The 14,886-nt window shown below is 46.1% G+C and overlaps 3 protein-coding genes across 9 annotated transcripts in view; 1 reads left to right on the top strand and 2 right to left on the bottom strand.

Annotated features, from left to right (window-relative positions):
* Positions 1 to 6,607, bottom strand: part of LOC111933979 (gonadotropin-releasing hormone II receptor) — a 20,110-nt gene extending 13,503 nt beyond the window's left edge. Inside the window, exons 1-5 of the mRNA XM_086848809.1 lie at positions 6,493 to 6,607; positions 5,431 to 5,515; positions 5,244 to 5,319; positions 4,800 to 4,909; positions 4,043 to 4,116 (exon numbers count right to left, since the gene is read on the bottom strand). The gene's annotated coding sequence lies outside the window, so the exon portion shown is untranslated. The remainder of the gene's footprint in view (positions 1 to 4,042; positions 4,117 to 4,799; positions 4,910 to 5,243; positions 5,320 to 5,430; positions 5,516 to 6,492) is intronic.
* Positions 1 to 10,807, top strand: part of CILP (cartilage intermediate layer protein) — an 11,323-nt gene extending 516 nt beyond the window's left edge. For 2 of the 4 annotated variants that reach the window (XM_086848733.1, XM_023933807.2), the window contains exons 2-9: positions 1,429 to 1,552; positions 2,251 to 2,334; positions 3,078 to 3,131; positions 4,596 to 4,781; positions 5,885 to 6,199; positions 6,316 to 6,424; positions 6,857 to 7,014; positions 7,635 to 10,807. In XM_086848733.1, the coding sequence (XP_086704859.1) occupies positions 1,429 to 1,552; positions 2,251 to 2,334; positions 3,078 to 3,131; positions 4,596 to 4,781; positions 5,885 to 6,199; positions 6,316 to 6,424; positions 6,857 to 7,014; positions 7,635 to 10,069 (3,465 nt within the window). In that variant the 3' untranslated portion in view covers positions 10,070 to 10,807. Of the gene's footprint in view, positions 1 to 1,428; positions 1,553 to 2,250; positions 2,335 to 3,077; positions 3,132 to 4,595; positions 4,782 to 5,884; positions 6,200 to 6,315; positions 6,425 to 6,856; positions 7,015 to 7,634 lie in introns of those variants that run through there. The other 2 variants (XM_086848734.1, XM_086848735.1) reach the window with 2 other exon arrangements.
* Positions 1,427 to 14,886, bottom strand: part of MTFMT (mitochondrial methionyl-tRNA formyltransferase) — a 19,417-nt gene continuing 5,957 nt past the window's right edge. Inside the window, exons 10-13 of one of the 4 annotated variants that reach the window (XR_015275728.1) lie at positions 14,605 to 14,766; positions 13,825 to 14,028; positions 4,800 to 4,909; positions 1,427 to 4,116 (exon numbers count right to left, since the gene is read on the bottom strand). The gene's annotated coding sequence lies outside the window, so the exon portion shown is untranslated. Of the gene's footprint in view, positions 4,117 to 4,799; positions 4,910 to 12,920; positions 14,767 to 14,886 lie in introns of those variants that run through there. The other 3 variants (XR_015275727.1, XR_015275726.1, XM_086848810.1) reach the window with 3 other exon arrangements.

The raw sequence follows: 14,886 nt of genomic DNA on the forward strand, positions 1-14,886 counted from the left end.
TTAAGAGCGGCTGCGATTGAAGGTGAGGTGGAAATTAATTAACGGGCAGATGACGGCACAGAGGCTGAAAAACGCCGATGGGGATGCAGTTCCCTGCGTCCCGCTCCTCCCTTCCTCGTCCCAGCTAATGGGCTTGGGAAAGGGTTACTGGGAGAGCTGGAGCGGGGTTTTGGGGGGCTTTGCTTACGTGGGGCTGTTTCATCTCCCGCGGTGGCTTCCCCAGCCTCCTGCCAGACAGGGGACACAGGCAGCTCCACACCTTCCCTGCTGCCAAGATCTGGCTGCTTGAACCCCCCTTTTTTAGCACCGTGTGTCTGGGTACAGAGGGATATATCCCAAAGCCAGTGCTGAACGAGTCAGCTCCAAAAATAGTCGCCAAGTGGGAAACAGGAATAATTTTTTCCTGGTTATTGTCTGACTGCGAGTTCACAACCCCACCGTAAGCCCACAAAACACTGCTCATGTGTTGCTTGTTATTTTTGCTTGACTGGGATTTGTTGAGCCATAATCAAAGTATTTCCTAGTCCCACATTCCCCAGTCTCAGAGGGGATGGTTAGTACCACTTACAAATAACAGTGTTCTCACCACTGGCTGCTCTTTGTCAGCCCCATTTTATGGGTAAACTGAGGTACCAAATGGTTGGGGCAATATTCTCCCCTCCTCCCAGTTCATTAATTTTGGGTCCATAAAATAAAGCACCTGGAATTCCAGCTGTAGGCATTAGGGATAACACCAGCTCCACAGGTACATTCAGAAATTAAATACTCAAATGCTTGATGCTCTAGGGGAAAGAGCCTCATTGGAAACAAAATCTGAAGTGGCTGAGCTGGTGAATACTGACACAAAACCTCAGTCCCACATCTGTGCCTGTGGGAAAAGGAAAATACTGAGCTTCTTGCTACATTTGCAGTAAAGACTTGGCTTGTGAATGGGTTTTTCTGCTTTCAGAGGTGCTCAAGAGCCTTCCCTCTCCTCACTCTCTGGGATGTACTGGGATAAGATGCTATCCTCACACTATGCCCAGTTTGCAGGCAGAAGGATGGAGGCATGGGGCTGTCCCTGCTCCTGTGGGGAGCAGAGCTGGGTGCCAGGGAGTCTGCAGAGTTGTGTGGGCTGTGAGAGGTCCCTGCAAAAGTACTCAGGCTGTTCCAAGGCATGTTAAGGAGATGCTGTTACAAAGCAGTGCTCTGCAGAATAGATTTGGGCTCAGATGTGATGGTGAGAAGCAGGGGGGGGATGTGAGCACAGACGTGGAGCCCCTGCTACTCCTCACTGTGGGAGTAAATGAAGAGCTGCTGGAGGTGGGTGAGCAGGGGGTATAAGTGGCCCTGTGGCATGTTTTGGAGTGGTTCAGCCTGGGAGAAGCTCCCCAAAAAAGAGAAGCAGGACCTGGGTGAGCTTCAACAAAGTCAGGCTTGTCTCTGCAGGACTGGGGAAGGCGTGGGACAGCTGCAGAAACTCCGGGAAGCCCCTGGTCACCTCTGGAGACAACGATGGTCACCATGAAAGGCTGGATCCTCCTCCTCCTCTTGGGAGCCACATCTGTTTTAGGTGAAGGTTAAACATCCCTATTCCAGTCACTGTGCTGTCCCCTGCCCATGCCAGTGCAGGCACGTCTGTCAGCAGCCGCTGAGCCAGCAGACACAGCCCGACACTGATGCTGGGTGCTGGTCTGGGTCACTGCAGCGTTTGCCCAGCCAGACAACTTCCACACAAGGACTGGCTCCCATCCAGCCAGATGAGCAAAGCCAGTCTGCGAGACAGTGAGCCTCTGGTTGACCAGGGATGAGCTCCCCAGCTCACAGGCCATGCTGGGACCATCCCTGCCTGCTATCACATGAGACCCCATAGTGTCCAGTGTGCACCCACAGGGGAGAGCTGGTGCTGGGGCTCAGCTGCCCCGTTTGTATGGGACCAGTCCCAGCAAGCACCCTAAGAACCAGCCATGGCCATCAGCTCCTGTCGAGCACTCAGGTGGATAACAAGTTCAGAAACCAGTTCTTGTCCCTTAGAAACAACAAGTACAAAAAAAGTTTTTCTTCTGTGCTAAGGGAAATAGAAAATTCGTATCATACCTGAGCTGCAGAGATGCTGTGGGACATCTCCATTATGTCCTTCTCTTGGCATCTCCTGTGCTGCATCTTACAGGAGCTCTAACCAGCCACAGTCCAATGAGAAAGCTGTAATATTGAGCCTAAGGATGCGCAATTCCTTGAATCTAATTTATTCATTCATTTATTGACCCTCAGGACAAAGGATTCTGAAACCAGCCCTCAGCAGGGTCCAGATAGGACAGAGAACCTTCAGCCCGCTGGTAATGGTCAGCTTGGAGAGTAAGTTAATTCCCACCTTGGGTGGATTTTCCTTGCTGGACAATTTTCCCAACAAATTACAACTAATCAGTATTATTTGAGTAGAAGAGGACATTTAGGGTTAGAATCATTCTATGATTTAGGCAATGGAATAAATGTTAATCATTCACAACCTCCTGTAGGGTTTTGGCTATCGTTGACACACGCTGTTGGCTCCTCTCCTGGAAAAGGGAAGGTCAACGTGTGACCACAGCCCCAGCTCCTGTGGGAGGCACGCGCAGGCTGGGGGGGTGAGAAGAGCCCAGGGATGGGCCAGAACATGCTCTGACCTGCCTTTACCCTGCCCAGCCTGTCCCCACACCCTGGGCAGTTTGTGACACCATTCCTTTAGAATCAAAGCCTGTGGGGGATTAATTACCTGCAGAGCCCACTCTGCTCATTAATCCCGGGGAGATGCCCCGACCTCTTTACTGTCCAGGGCTCACAATTTGAATTCCAGAAGGCACTTAAAGGGCTGGCCATGCCAAAGGACTTGGGGATTTTCCCAGTCTTTTGCCCAGCTCCCAGCAGCTCTCTTAGCCACTGGGAAGAATCAAAGCACCAAACCCACGGACACTGAGAGGTCCCCTCTGCTTGCTGAGAGTTATATTTTTGAAAACTAACAGTAAAATAGTTTTCCCCTCAAAGTGGATAGCACAAGGCAGTGATGCTGGGGCTAGTTCCCTGGCTGGCAAACCCTGCCTGAATCATCCCTCTGCCCACAGGTACGAGGAGCAGCTCTCGCCGTGGAGACCCAACGTTCACCTACGTCAGACGCAGTACGTTCCTGCTGGCCAGTGCCCTGCGCCAGTCCTGTCCCTTCCCATGTCCCCACTGATGCTTGACCCTTCAGCTTCTACCTCATCCTCCACTTTCTGCTTTTCCTCCTGTCAAAATGCTACCCAGAGCTACATAACGCCATTTTCCTCCACAGGATTCTCCTGCTCATTTCCTATCATCACCAGCCTTGTAGATTAAAGCAGCTGATCCCAAACAAGCTTAGGATCTTGCTGAGATCCCACTTTAATCTGTTGCACATTAAATTTTTGCTTGGAGCAAGCAAAAATAGGAATTTATCCACAGGATATGACCACATCCCCAAGCCCACCTCTTCCTGCAAGCCTCAAATTGCTAACTAGTAAGTCATGGATCCCACTACTTGGGATGCTGAACTAGAGATGTTGTGCCAACAGACTAAAACCTTGCCCATCTAAGCCAAGTACTTACTTCAAGCCAGACATGAAGCTCCCATATCTGTTCTGATTTAAACGGACTTTTCCACCCACCTGCTTTCATAAGCCAGGATTGTTTTCAACCACCCATTTACAATTTGAACAGTCCAGCCCTGTGTCTGTCTGCCTTTCTAGGAAAAAAATTAACCTGCTCTATTACAAATTGGGTGGAAGAATAGGTACAGGAGATGACATAGCACACATCTCTAAGAAACTTCATTTTTAGAAACTTTAGTCACTAGCAGATCCTCATAAACATTATTAGAACACTCTCATTTTAAAAAAAGCCCAAACCACAGACTTGGAGTGAATCTCATCCATTTAAAGTAGCTTAAATTAATAACATCTAGTAGCCCGGTTAAAGAAAATCCTTTCAAAATCTAACCTCATATTAAACTCTTAATGTGTTTTGCAAATTTTCTCTGTTTTACCCATCAGCTGGCTCCTGACATGCTCACCCTGCTCGGTAGCATCTCAAGCTTCTGGTTTGCACTCAGTAAAAGTGGTGTTCACAATAGGACACATGCTGCCCCTATAGAAAACATATGTTGAAATTTGGTTAAAGACATTCAACATGATCATACCAACAATTTTACCCTTTTTTTGTAACTATTTAACTATTTTACTTTTTTAAAAACTATTTAATGACATCTGAAACAGACAAGTGTTGCCCCTCAAACAACATTTAAATGAGAATGTGTGTTTGATTTCCTTAAGCCAAAGTTATTCAACACTAAGCATGAGCTGCCTGCACTTTGCTCCCCTTGGGTTTATCTTAATCATCCTGAATTTGGGAGCCTATGAGGAATTAAGTCAGAAGCCTTCAGACGCCTTCTCATGCTTTAATTCCCAGCTCCCTAAACATGCTTTGAGTTTGTTTAATCCACGTGGTGTGTAATATCCAAATGTATAGTCTGAGCTCTATAGAAGCTGCTAAAACCCAACTGCCTGTTTTTGGGCAGCTGTCTGTGTAATGTGCCTCTCAGTAATGCACCACTGATGTTATTCAAGGTCCACTGGCTCAAGATTCAAAAAGGTTTTTGTCTCCATGGTCGAAATGGAGTGAGTGCTCAGCAAAGTGTGGCCAAACCGGGGTGCAGAAGCGTACCAGATCCTGCCTAGCTGAGCGCCTCTGGGGCGTGCACTGTAATGAAGCAACTGAGGAAGGGCGGCTCTGCATTGGACATGTTTGCTCAGGTGCTCCTATAAACTCACTTATGGGTAGGGGAGGATGTTGCTGTCTCACCGCTGTCCAGGTGTTGTACTCTGCTGTCATTTTACCATCTTTCTCTTCTTTGACAGGATTTAGTGATTCCTGAGCAGGGCTGGAGAGTACAAAGAGCAGAGCAGTGAGAGTTTATAGCCAAACACAAAGATAACAGGGATTCACAATAGCTTGGGGATATAGAAAAAAAAATCTTTTTAATCTTGTTATAACAGCAGCTCTCAAGGTGGAGTCAGTGACTCTAGACAGGTGTGCCCATGCAACCTCCAGGAAAGAGATGATTTGGGAATATCAAATTGCCATAGTCCCTGCTGAAGGGGCTTGTAATTAATTATATTATTCTTGTAATCCCCTTTTAACCAAATAATTCTGAAAAAATTCTGAAAACATGTTCTGTGCAGAAAAGTTGTTTCAGGTTTTCCCTGATTTCTTACATTTATTTCTGTCTTTGAAATATCACACAGCTCCTGTACAGAAATGCTTGGTGGTTGTAAAAGGAATGACCTGAGCCTTGGGAAAAGATAGATTATTGTTTAGGATTAATCACAGGTAAATGAGAACAGAATCATATTTGTGAGCACAAATTTTAAACCCATCAGATAATGCTCACTTGGCAATTACCTCACATCTTGCCCAAGCCAGGATACCATTGAATAAGGGGAGACAGGTTTTGGGATAGACCAAAATCACAACTTCTGGGTATGCACTGGTAACAGAAACATAGAAAGTTTATGACATTGAATCTGTAGTTTTGCCAAGGTTGAGCTAAGAGCTCACATGCTGATCTGGATTCAAATTTCCCTGAAATTCAGCCCTTTGGGGAAGGTAAATAACAGTTCCTAGCTGTAATTATATCCATGTGGCTGATTTCTACTAATTGTCAGGTTCAAAATGACATTGTTCCTGCCTTTCTAATGCACAGCTGTGGATAATCATGAAAAATATGTTTTGGATGCAATTTACTCCTTATGCACTATATGCCTTATTGCATCTAAATTAAAAGCAGATGCTAGAACGTGCTGTGAGTGTTGTGGGGAATTGGGGCTGGTTTTTGACCTATCTGCTTCTCCTCCAGCCTGCAACATCACCTGCCCCATGGGCCATGTCAACGCTGACTGTGACACTTGCATGTGTGAGGATGCCACCCTGCATGGGAAGGTGTCTCTCGAGGACGGGTCACCTGCTGCTGATGCCCGGGTCTACCTGCAAGCCAAGAAACTCAAGCTGCTGACAATGGCTGATAACAGAGGCATGTTTAGGATCCCAGGGATTTGTCCTGATGGGAAAAACACCCTTAAAATAAAGAAAGCCAAATATGCAACAGCAACTGTCACCGTGCCCGAGAGCAACCGAAGAAACCTGGCAATCCAAGTGCAGCTGCATCGATCAGGTAGCCCCAAAGAGGGGGAATGCAGGAAGCTTCATGCAGGCATTACAAATAAACTTATGAGACTTGTGGTCTTATGAGAGGAAAAGTAATGAGATGGCCTTTTCCTTCCCCTGCAGGAAAGCCCTACGTTTTCAGGAGCCCTGAGGACAAAGCCAGGAGAGTGGGACAGAGTGTGTCACTCTGCTGCGATGCTCGAGGGAGCCCAGCTCCCGACCGCTACCTCTGGTAAGGAGCTCGAATTTGATCTACCAGAAATCTTAGCTGTGCCATGGATGCCAGTTTTATCTCCTTACCATCTCCATAAATGGGGAGGTTTAGCTATAAAACAGTTAAATGTGCTGAGAACTGATGGCTGCAAGTGATGGCTTCCTCATGATGGCACAGCAATGTCATCTGCTGAGGGATTCACTGGAAAAACACACAAAGAAAGAGTTAAAAAACCTCATCAGACACAACTGGCAGCTCTGCCTGCCTGCCAGCTGTCCAGCAGACACATCACTGCCAGGACTAGGGGAAATATTTTTAAGTGATGCCTCCTAAACCGCCGGGAAACTGAGGCAGGAAATCTGGGAAAATCCACATAGTAGGACGCAGGATTAAGCCATTGCTGTGCTCCAGACAGATGGTCAATCTCTGCCCCTTAACTGTTCCTGGCAGGTACCACAATGGCTCACTGCTGGATCCCTCCTTGTACAAATATAAAAACAACCTTATTCTGAAGAATCTGAAGAGAGAACAGTCAGGAGAGTATTTCTGCAAGGCCAGCAGTGCTGGAGGGTCGGCAAAGTCTCAAGTTGCCAAGCTGGCTGTCATAGGTAAGAGAAAATGTGCCTGATGTTCTCCAAGCAGCTGGGGAGGTGTTGGTGTGCAGGAACCAGAAACTGTGGTACATCTGGTAAAGAAACGTCACAGGAAAAATACTTGAGGTTTATATCATTCATCTGTTTGCAGATAAGCTTGAGTGAGCTGGTTATGAACCAGATGCTCCCTATAAACCAGAGCTCTGGATTGCAGGTGGCCTATCAACCTCAACCTGCTGCTGTCAGGAGATTTTTCACTGTACTTGTTGCCTGACAGGGGAATATTTCTGCTTGTTTATGGCTGTTTTTAAAGTCTTGGGATATATTCTAGTCTTGCCATAGTCAAAAAGCCAAGCAGCAGCAGAACATCTAGCTGAGGGTGAGCTGGATAACCATAGTGGATAAGCAGGAGCAGAGAGGATCCTGCAAACAGCTCTTAATCAGGGTCCTAAAGCTAAAGCTGAGCTGCTTGCTTCACTGAAATGAGTTAATCAGCTCACCAAAATCCTGAAAAAACCCCACTGCTTTTAGGAGCAATGTTCAGGAGCAATGTTTAGGAGCTCTGAGATTTCAGACAACATAGCAATGACTGTACAATTATTTCATACTGCTCATTAAGAAATCCTATTCAACAGGAACAAAAGAGGCAGCCTGTGACTCCCAACCTCAAAGCCACCTCATCCGACTTCCTCACGATTGCTTCCAAAAAGCAACAAACTCCTTCTATTATGATGTGGGCAAGTGCCCAGCAAAGACCTGTGCAGGGAAGCTGGATAAGGGACTTCGGTGTAAGGACAATGTCTCCTACTGCTGTGGGGTATCCAAGATGGAAACCAGGGACATCTCCTGTGACGGCTACACACTCCCCACTAAAGTCATTGTTGAATGCGGTTGCAAAGTATGCACTGAGACCAAAATAATGGTTCGAGGCAGAGCCACAGCAGCAGATAATGGTGAGCCACTGAGGTTTGGCCACATCTACATGGGCAACAAGAGAGTGAGTATGACTGGCTACAAGGGAACCTTCTCCATCCACGTCCCAGCAGATATGGAGAGACTGGTTCTAACTTTTGTGGACCGGCTGCAGAAGTTTGTGAACACAACAAAGGTTCTGCCCTTCAAGGAAAATGGAGGTGCTGTATTTCATGAGATCAAGCTACTAAGAAAGAAAGCCCCTGTTACACTGGAATCCACCGAAACTAATGTGATTTCTTTGGGGGAAATGGAGGAAGATGATCCAATTGCTGAATTAGAAATTCCTCCCAATGCATTTTATAGGAAAAATGGAGAGGTTTACAGTGGCAAAGTGAAAGCCAGTGTGACATTTCTGGACCCAAGAAACATTTCCACAGCCCCTGTGACACAAAGTGACCTGAACTTTGTAGATGAGGAAGGAGATGTATTTCCGCTCCGCACATACGGCATGTTTTCAGTGGACTTCACAGATGAACAGGGCACTGAGTCCCTCAATGCAGAAAAGGTGAAGGTTCATTTGGATGCTGCTCAGGTCAAGATGCCAGAGCATGTGCAAGAGATGAAGCTTTGGTCCCTGAACCCAGAGACAGGCTTATGGGAGGAAGAAGGGGACTTCAACATTGAGAAAAGCACAAGGCGCAAAAGGGAGGAGAGAACCTTTTTGGTTGGGAACATGGAGATCAAAGAGAGGCGTCTTTTTAACCTGGATGTCCCTGAGAGCAGACGGTGCTACGTCAAAGTCCGAGCCTACAGAAGTGAGAGATTTTTGCAAAGTGAGCAGATCCAAGGGGTTGTGATTTCTATTATAAACATGGAGCCAGAACCAGGGTTCTCCTCCAACCCCAGAGCATGGGGCCGTTTTGACAGCGTAGTCACTGGTCCCAACGGTGCCTGTGTGCCTGCCTTCTGTGATGAGCAAAACCCTGAAGCCTACGGAGCTTATATCTTGGCAAGCATGGGGGGTGAAGAGCTTGAAGCTGTGCCCTCTGCTCCCAAACTCAACCCTGCTGCTATTGGGGTCCCACAGCCATACCTCAACAAGCTCAACTACAGGAGGACAGACCATGAGGACTCCAACATCAAGAAAACAGCATTTAGCATTAACATGGCCAAGCCAAGCCCTAATTCCCCAGAAGAGAACAATGGCCCTATTTATGCCTATGAAAACCTCAGTGAATGTGAGGAAGCTCCACACAGTGCTGCTCACTTCAGGTTTTACAGGATAGAAGGAGACCGGTATGACTACAACACTGTTCCCTTCAGTGAAGATGACCTCATGAGCTGGACCGACGACTACCTGGCGTGGTGGCCCAAGCCCATGGAATTTAGAGCCTGCTACATTAAAGTAAAAATAAATGGACCTCAGGAAGTGAATGTAAGATCTCGTAACATGGGTGGGACGCACCCACGCACCATCGGCAAGCTCTATGGCATCAGGGATGTGCGCAGCATCCGTGACCCCCAGCAGCGGGACGTGTCGACAGCCTGCCTGGAGTTCAAGTGCAGTGGAATGCTCTTTGACCAGGACCGTGTGGACCGCACGCTCGTCAAAGTGGTCCCGCAAGGCAACTGCCGTCGAGTGAGCGTAAACAGCATGCTCCACGAGTACCTGGTGAACCACCTCCCAATGGCCACCAACAATGACACCAGCGAGTACACAATGCTAGCACCTCTTGACCCACTGGGACACAACTATGGCATCTACACAGTCACTGACCAAGACCCGAGGATTGCCAAAGAAATCGCCCTGGGCAGGTGTTTCGATGGCACATCTGATGGCACGTCCAGAACCATGAAGAGCGATGTTGGTGTTGGGTTGACGTTCACCTGTTCGGAGAGGAGTGCAACAGAGCAAAGCATCTTCCAGTCTCAGAGGAACTTGGGCCAGCAGTCTCTGAGGGACCTGGGCCAGCAGTCTCCAAGGGACTCAGGCCAGCAGTCTCCAAGGGACTCAGGCCAGCAGTCTCCGAGGGACTCAGGCCAGCAGACCATCCTGGTTCTGCCAGGGCAGAGACCTGCATACCGGAGGCCACCAGCAAGCCGCCGAAACAACCAAGCCAAGATCCCGATGATAGGTCAACGTCCCACCTATTAGAGCTGTATAGGAGCACTGGTAAAGTCACTCATGCTCTATTAAATATCATTTGAAAGTAACACCAACCCGCTAAATAATGTCATTGAAAGCTGGTAGGTGTCATTATTTATGAGACATAATTAAGGTGCCATTTTTTTTTTCCCCCACCAGAAAGGAAAGACATAAGGTGACAATAGGTGGCCAGCAGAGGTAGTGAGTTTGTGTCTTATTAAATGCATCCATAAAATTCTTCTTTCTGCCTGCCATTAAACAGCTTCACATGATAGCCTAAAGGGAAGACTAAACACATGATTCAATAAAGTCATGTACATAAAACATTCTTCTGTTCTGCATCTGCAGACTTTGCCAGCCCAAGTACCTGTACAGTAGTTGGTAACATGAAAAGGAATAAACTGATTTCCTCATACTGAATTCAACTGCAAGGTTTCGTACTTGAAATGTAAGTATTTTATTTATTTCTAGCTTGTTTTAGAATGACTGTATTCAAGCTAAACTACTGGCAGCTGCATTTCTAAGAACTCATATGCTCAGTAGCACAGAGAAGCCATGTGGATTTGTAGGCTCCACGTAGATACAGCTAGAGTTTTCTCTTGCTTCTTGCATTATTTAACAAGAAAATCCACACTCTACAATAGGGTAGGTTAATAAAAAAAGTAATTTTGTAACTTCGACGTGTGTCACTTTTGTGTTTGAAATGCCCAAGTAAATAAACCACACGCAGAGCTGAGCAAAGAATAACCTGCAGGATTTCATCTTTCTGTTCATAAACAGCTCACAACTTTATCAGTGTTAGACTGATCCTGGATATGGGTGAGGGGTTTTGAGGGTGCCCGACTCTCCTGCAGCTCCAGGGTTTGGCCACGGCATGCTGCAGTCAGGGAATCTCTCCCCAGGTTGACATGTGTAGCGTCAGCAATGGTTCTGGGAGAATCAGAGCAGCAGGTCTGGGCAGGGATGACTTAAGGGGTGGCACAAGATGGAGGGAAAAGAGGGCTGGGAATTCATGCTTTAAGGATGATAGGAAACCAAGCAATGTAGAGCGGTGCTGGGTGGAGATAGGGAGAAGATAGGATTCTGTCCACACTCAGCAGCAAGCATAAGGAGCTGGCAAGAAGTTGCTCTTAGCTGAAGGTACAGCTGAACACAGAAGGGGTAAGTGATCCCTCTCCAAGTGATCTATTAAATTGTCCTTTCAACCCCACCCTTTCTAGAGTGAAATCAAGGACCTCACAGCACAGAGATATCTTACGTTTACAGGCAAACACTGCCAATAAACTTTTGGGGTGCAGACAAGCCAGCAAGTCTCTGACACCAAAATTACCACCAAGAAAGATCATAAAAAGGTGGACAGTGCTATTGAATGCAAACTGGAATTCAAGCACATGCTCCAGCCTGGATTTCCCTCTCCTACCCAATCTAATCCTATAAATATGAAGCCAGTTCTAGGCCTGTGCTGCCATGCCTACAGCCCATCAAGAGCATAGGGAATCTTTCAACAGTGTTTAACAAGCTTCAGAACAGTTTCTCAGGTCTGACACAGGGCAGGCTGAATTATGCTTTAACACATAAAAACACCCCTTAATAATCCACTTTTTTATGCAAATTGTCAGTTATTAAAGAAAAGCAGAAAAGGAAGAGCTGTGGAATACTCTGGCACATCCTTTTCATACCAATGAATTTAGACTTTGTGTGTTTTCTTTTGTGTCTAGTCTGCTGCAAGGGCTTGGCAAGAGCCGGAGCCAAGGCGGCCAGTGGGGAGCATTAGCTTGGACCTTCCCACAGAGCTCTTGGCTTGTGCAGAGAAATGTCTCTTCCCTCTGCTCCCCTCCTCTTCTGCAGACAGACAGCCAAATCCCAAACTTAGTTTCATCACTTTGAGAGTGAAGTAACACAAATGACTTCTACAGACTAACCCAAGAAATGGATGAAAGCAGGCTCAGGATCTGATGATCCCTGTGCTGCATGTGGGCTTGCCAGTCACACACAACAGAGTGCAGGGCTCTTCCTTCTGGGGAGAGATGTGTATTTAACAACACTGAAATGGTCACGGCCCTACAGCCTGGAACAGCCAGGAGCTGTCCAAGTTTCCCCAAACTGTCCCCCTCTGCAGCTTAGCACTGACTTGGAGGAACAAACTAATCTGTGCACTCACCGAGTCCCTGAGCTCTCCCAGGAGGCTGCTGGCAGACTGTGTTGGACACAGAGCAAGACAGAGGTCTCAAACACGAGTCTTTAAGCACTACCAACAGAAAACAACCTTGACACAGCCACTGCTCAGTGCTAACACTTCACCATTACTGATGAGTCACTATCCCAAATACATTAAGTTTATATAGGAGCAAAGCTACAGCAAAGTCCTGACATCTGCTACTCACACAAATTTTACACTACAGTTCAATGTCAGTTCTGATTCCTTCAGCTTGTGTTTATGGTCAGTGCATGGCAGTGTCCTTTCTGCAGCCTGAAACCTAGCCCACACTCCCACGTATCAGAGAGCATCAGCTGGAGGAATGCAGGAAGGCTGAGACTCAGCTCCTCCCTTGGCCCCTTAGCCTTTGGACCACCAACCTTGAGGAACAGGCTGAAGAAGGAGACCTGGCTCCTAAACATCAGCAGGTTTGTGGCTAATGGCAAAGCATCTCCCATTAAGGTCACTTAGTTTCCAATCCACATTTAAATCCAGTAACCTATCCCTCCTGTTTTTAAAGGAAACTACTGCTTCCCAGAAGCTATCAGGATGCTAGCAGATAGGATAAACAAAAGGAGACATTCTTGTCTGGCCTTGACCAGCAAATTATTGGGGGATTTTGCAAAAAACTTTATGAAAAGGCTCAAGTACTTCTCCCATTAGTCACTTATTCTTTTTGTTTATTTGTAATGTATTCAGAAAACAGGAATAAAGAGGTTTCCTAGGAAGCAGGGGGAGTTGTAAGGTTGTGGAACATGAAACAGATGCATCTAAATGAGTCATGAGCATCCTAGGAAATATCACTCCCTCTACTATTTGAAATCCATGATGAAATCATGCCTATGCAACACCAGAGCCCGTCTGGTGCCCAAATATTTTGCAGTTCTGCCAGTAATTTGGTCCCAGTGATGTTAAATCAAGCCATAGTGGATGTTGGGTCTGTGAATACCTGCTGCTTTCCCTCTCTCCTCTAAGAGGACAGCTGTTTTATTTTGCTAAGATTCTGTTCTAGTGGCCAGGGTAGCTGTACTCAACCTCATCAGCAGTACTGGGAATCAAATCACTGTCTGTGTTCCAGAGTCAACCCTGACATGCTATTCCACACCTCATCAGTGAATGCCCCATTTTTGTTTTGTCTCTTCTGCAAAAATAATCAGATTTTCATTACTTACTGAGTTAAATCCCTGCAGAGCCAGGTGAAAGCAAAGTTTCCAAAGAGACATTCTAGCTAACAGCTGCCTGGGGAACACCAATTCCATTTAAAACTTCTCTACCATGCCAAAAATAGCATGCCAAAGACCTTTTTCATAAAAAGTTAAATTAATCTTACCTTCTTTTGCTCCATAAAATGACTTGGGTAAAGTTGTGCATATTCAGAGTAGGACATCAACTGTTAAACAACACAGAACAGTCTAACCTTTTATAACCTTTCACACAGAAAGCAAAAGAATTCTTAAAGCAAATCCTGCACAGATCAAAAGATTGAGCTACAAGTACATGGGATCCTGGCTGCAATATGGTTTAGACATTATTCACTATAAAACAACTAACTGAAGGCGTTCTGTACCGGATTTTCACCGTCTTCTGTCCAGCTGTCCTTGGTTTTCACCCAAAAGGGATGCAGCGAGCTCCATCTACAGGGATTCTGGGCACACACCACCTCGAACTTCCCAAAAACACAGGGAAACTTTTCCTGTTGCTTTATGCTTTAGTGAGAACTAGATAATTATTGTCTGCCAGCAATAGGTCTCACACCGGGCATGATCTAAAACTGAGGATGAAACACAAAGGAGTTAAAAGAATTTTCCTCAAGTCACTGCTAGGAAGAAGCTGCTGATTTAACAGTTTGGATATCTAAAAGCTTTTAACTGGGACTCTTTTGCCTGAACTTTTGACACTGTATTCTTTCTGCGGGAGTCATGCCTTGCTGTTCATTTTGCTCAGGTTATAAGGAACAAAAACTGATTTTCCAGTGTCTAGGGATCTGGAACATCTGAAAAGTCGGATCCTGAAGCACTGGAATTGTTGAGTCCCAGTTAAGTAAAACACTTCAGTTCAAAACTCTTTATCATTAGTGCTTAAAATTATCTCTAAATTGTGGTGGTGGGGTTTTGCCATACAGTGAGGTAGCAAGCCCCAGAAAACGCTCCAAAACAGCCACCATCTTCACAAACACACAAAAACCTCACTGACCCACCCACCCTTCTACTGGCATAAAGTGGTTACTAACGTTTACAGACTAATCTGGACAGAGCAAAAAATAAAAAGTGACTCCACAACTTTCACTTGCAAAAAGTAGAAGGGAGCAAAACACAAAAATACATCATTTTCTTGGAAGCAAACTTGCCGGATTTAGAATTTCTGCAGCACAAACTGCACCAAGTCTGTGGTCAGGAACAACAGGAATTCTCCACAGGAGCCTGACTTCCTTCCACCTTGCTGTTGTTCCCAGCTTTTGACTCTGATTCATAAGTTTGGATTTCCTGGAGGACCATGTGTTCTGGAAAACCTGTCAGAGGCAGTTAATTAATGGACTAATGGCAACAGAAGAAAAATACTGAAGCAGCTGCTTTAACAGATGCTTCTTCAGAAACATTTTAATTCTTGTGATATGACACATTTTTCTACA

This window comes from Cyanistes caeruleus, chromosome 13 (genome assembly GCF_971803275.1).
Source record: "Cyanistes caeruleus chromosome 13, bCyaCae1.hap1.1, whole genome shotgun sequence".
Classification (NCBI taxonomy): domain Eukaryota; kingdom Metazoa; phylum Chordata; class Aves; order Passeriformes; family Paridae; genus Cyanistes; species Cyanistes caeruleus.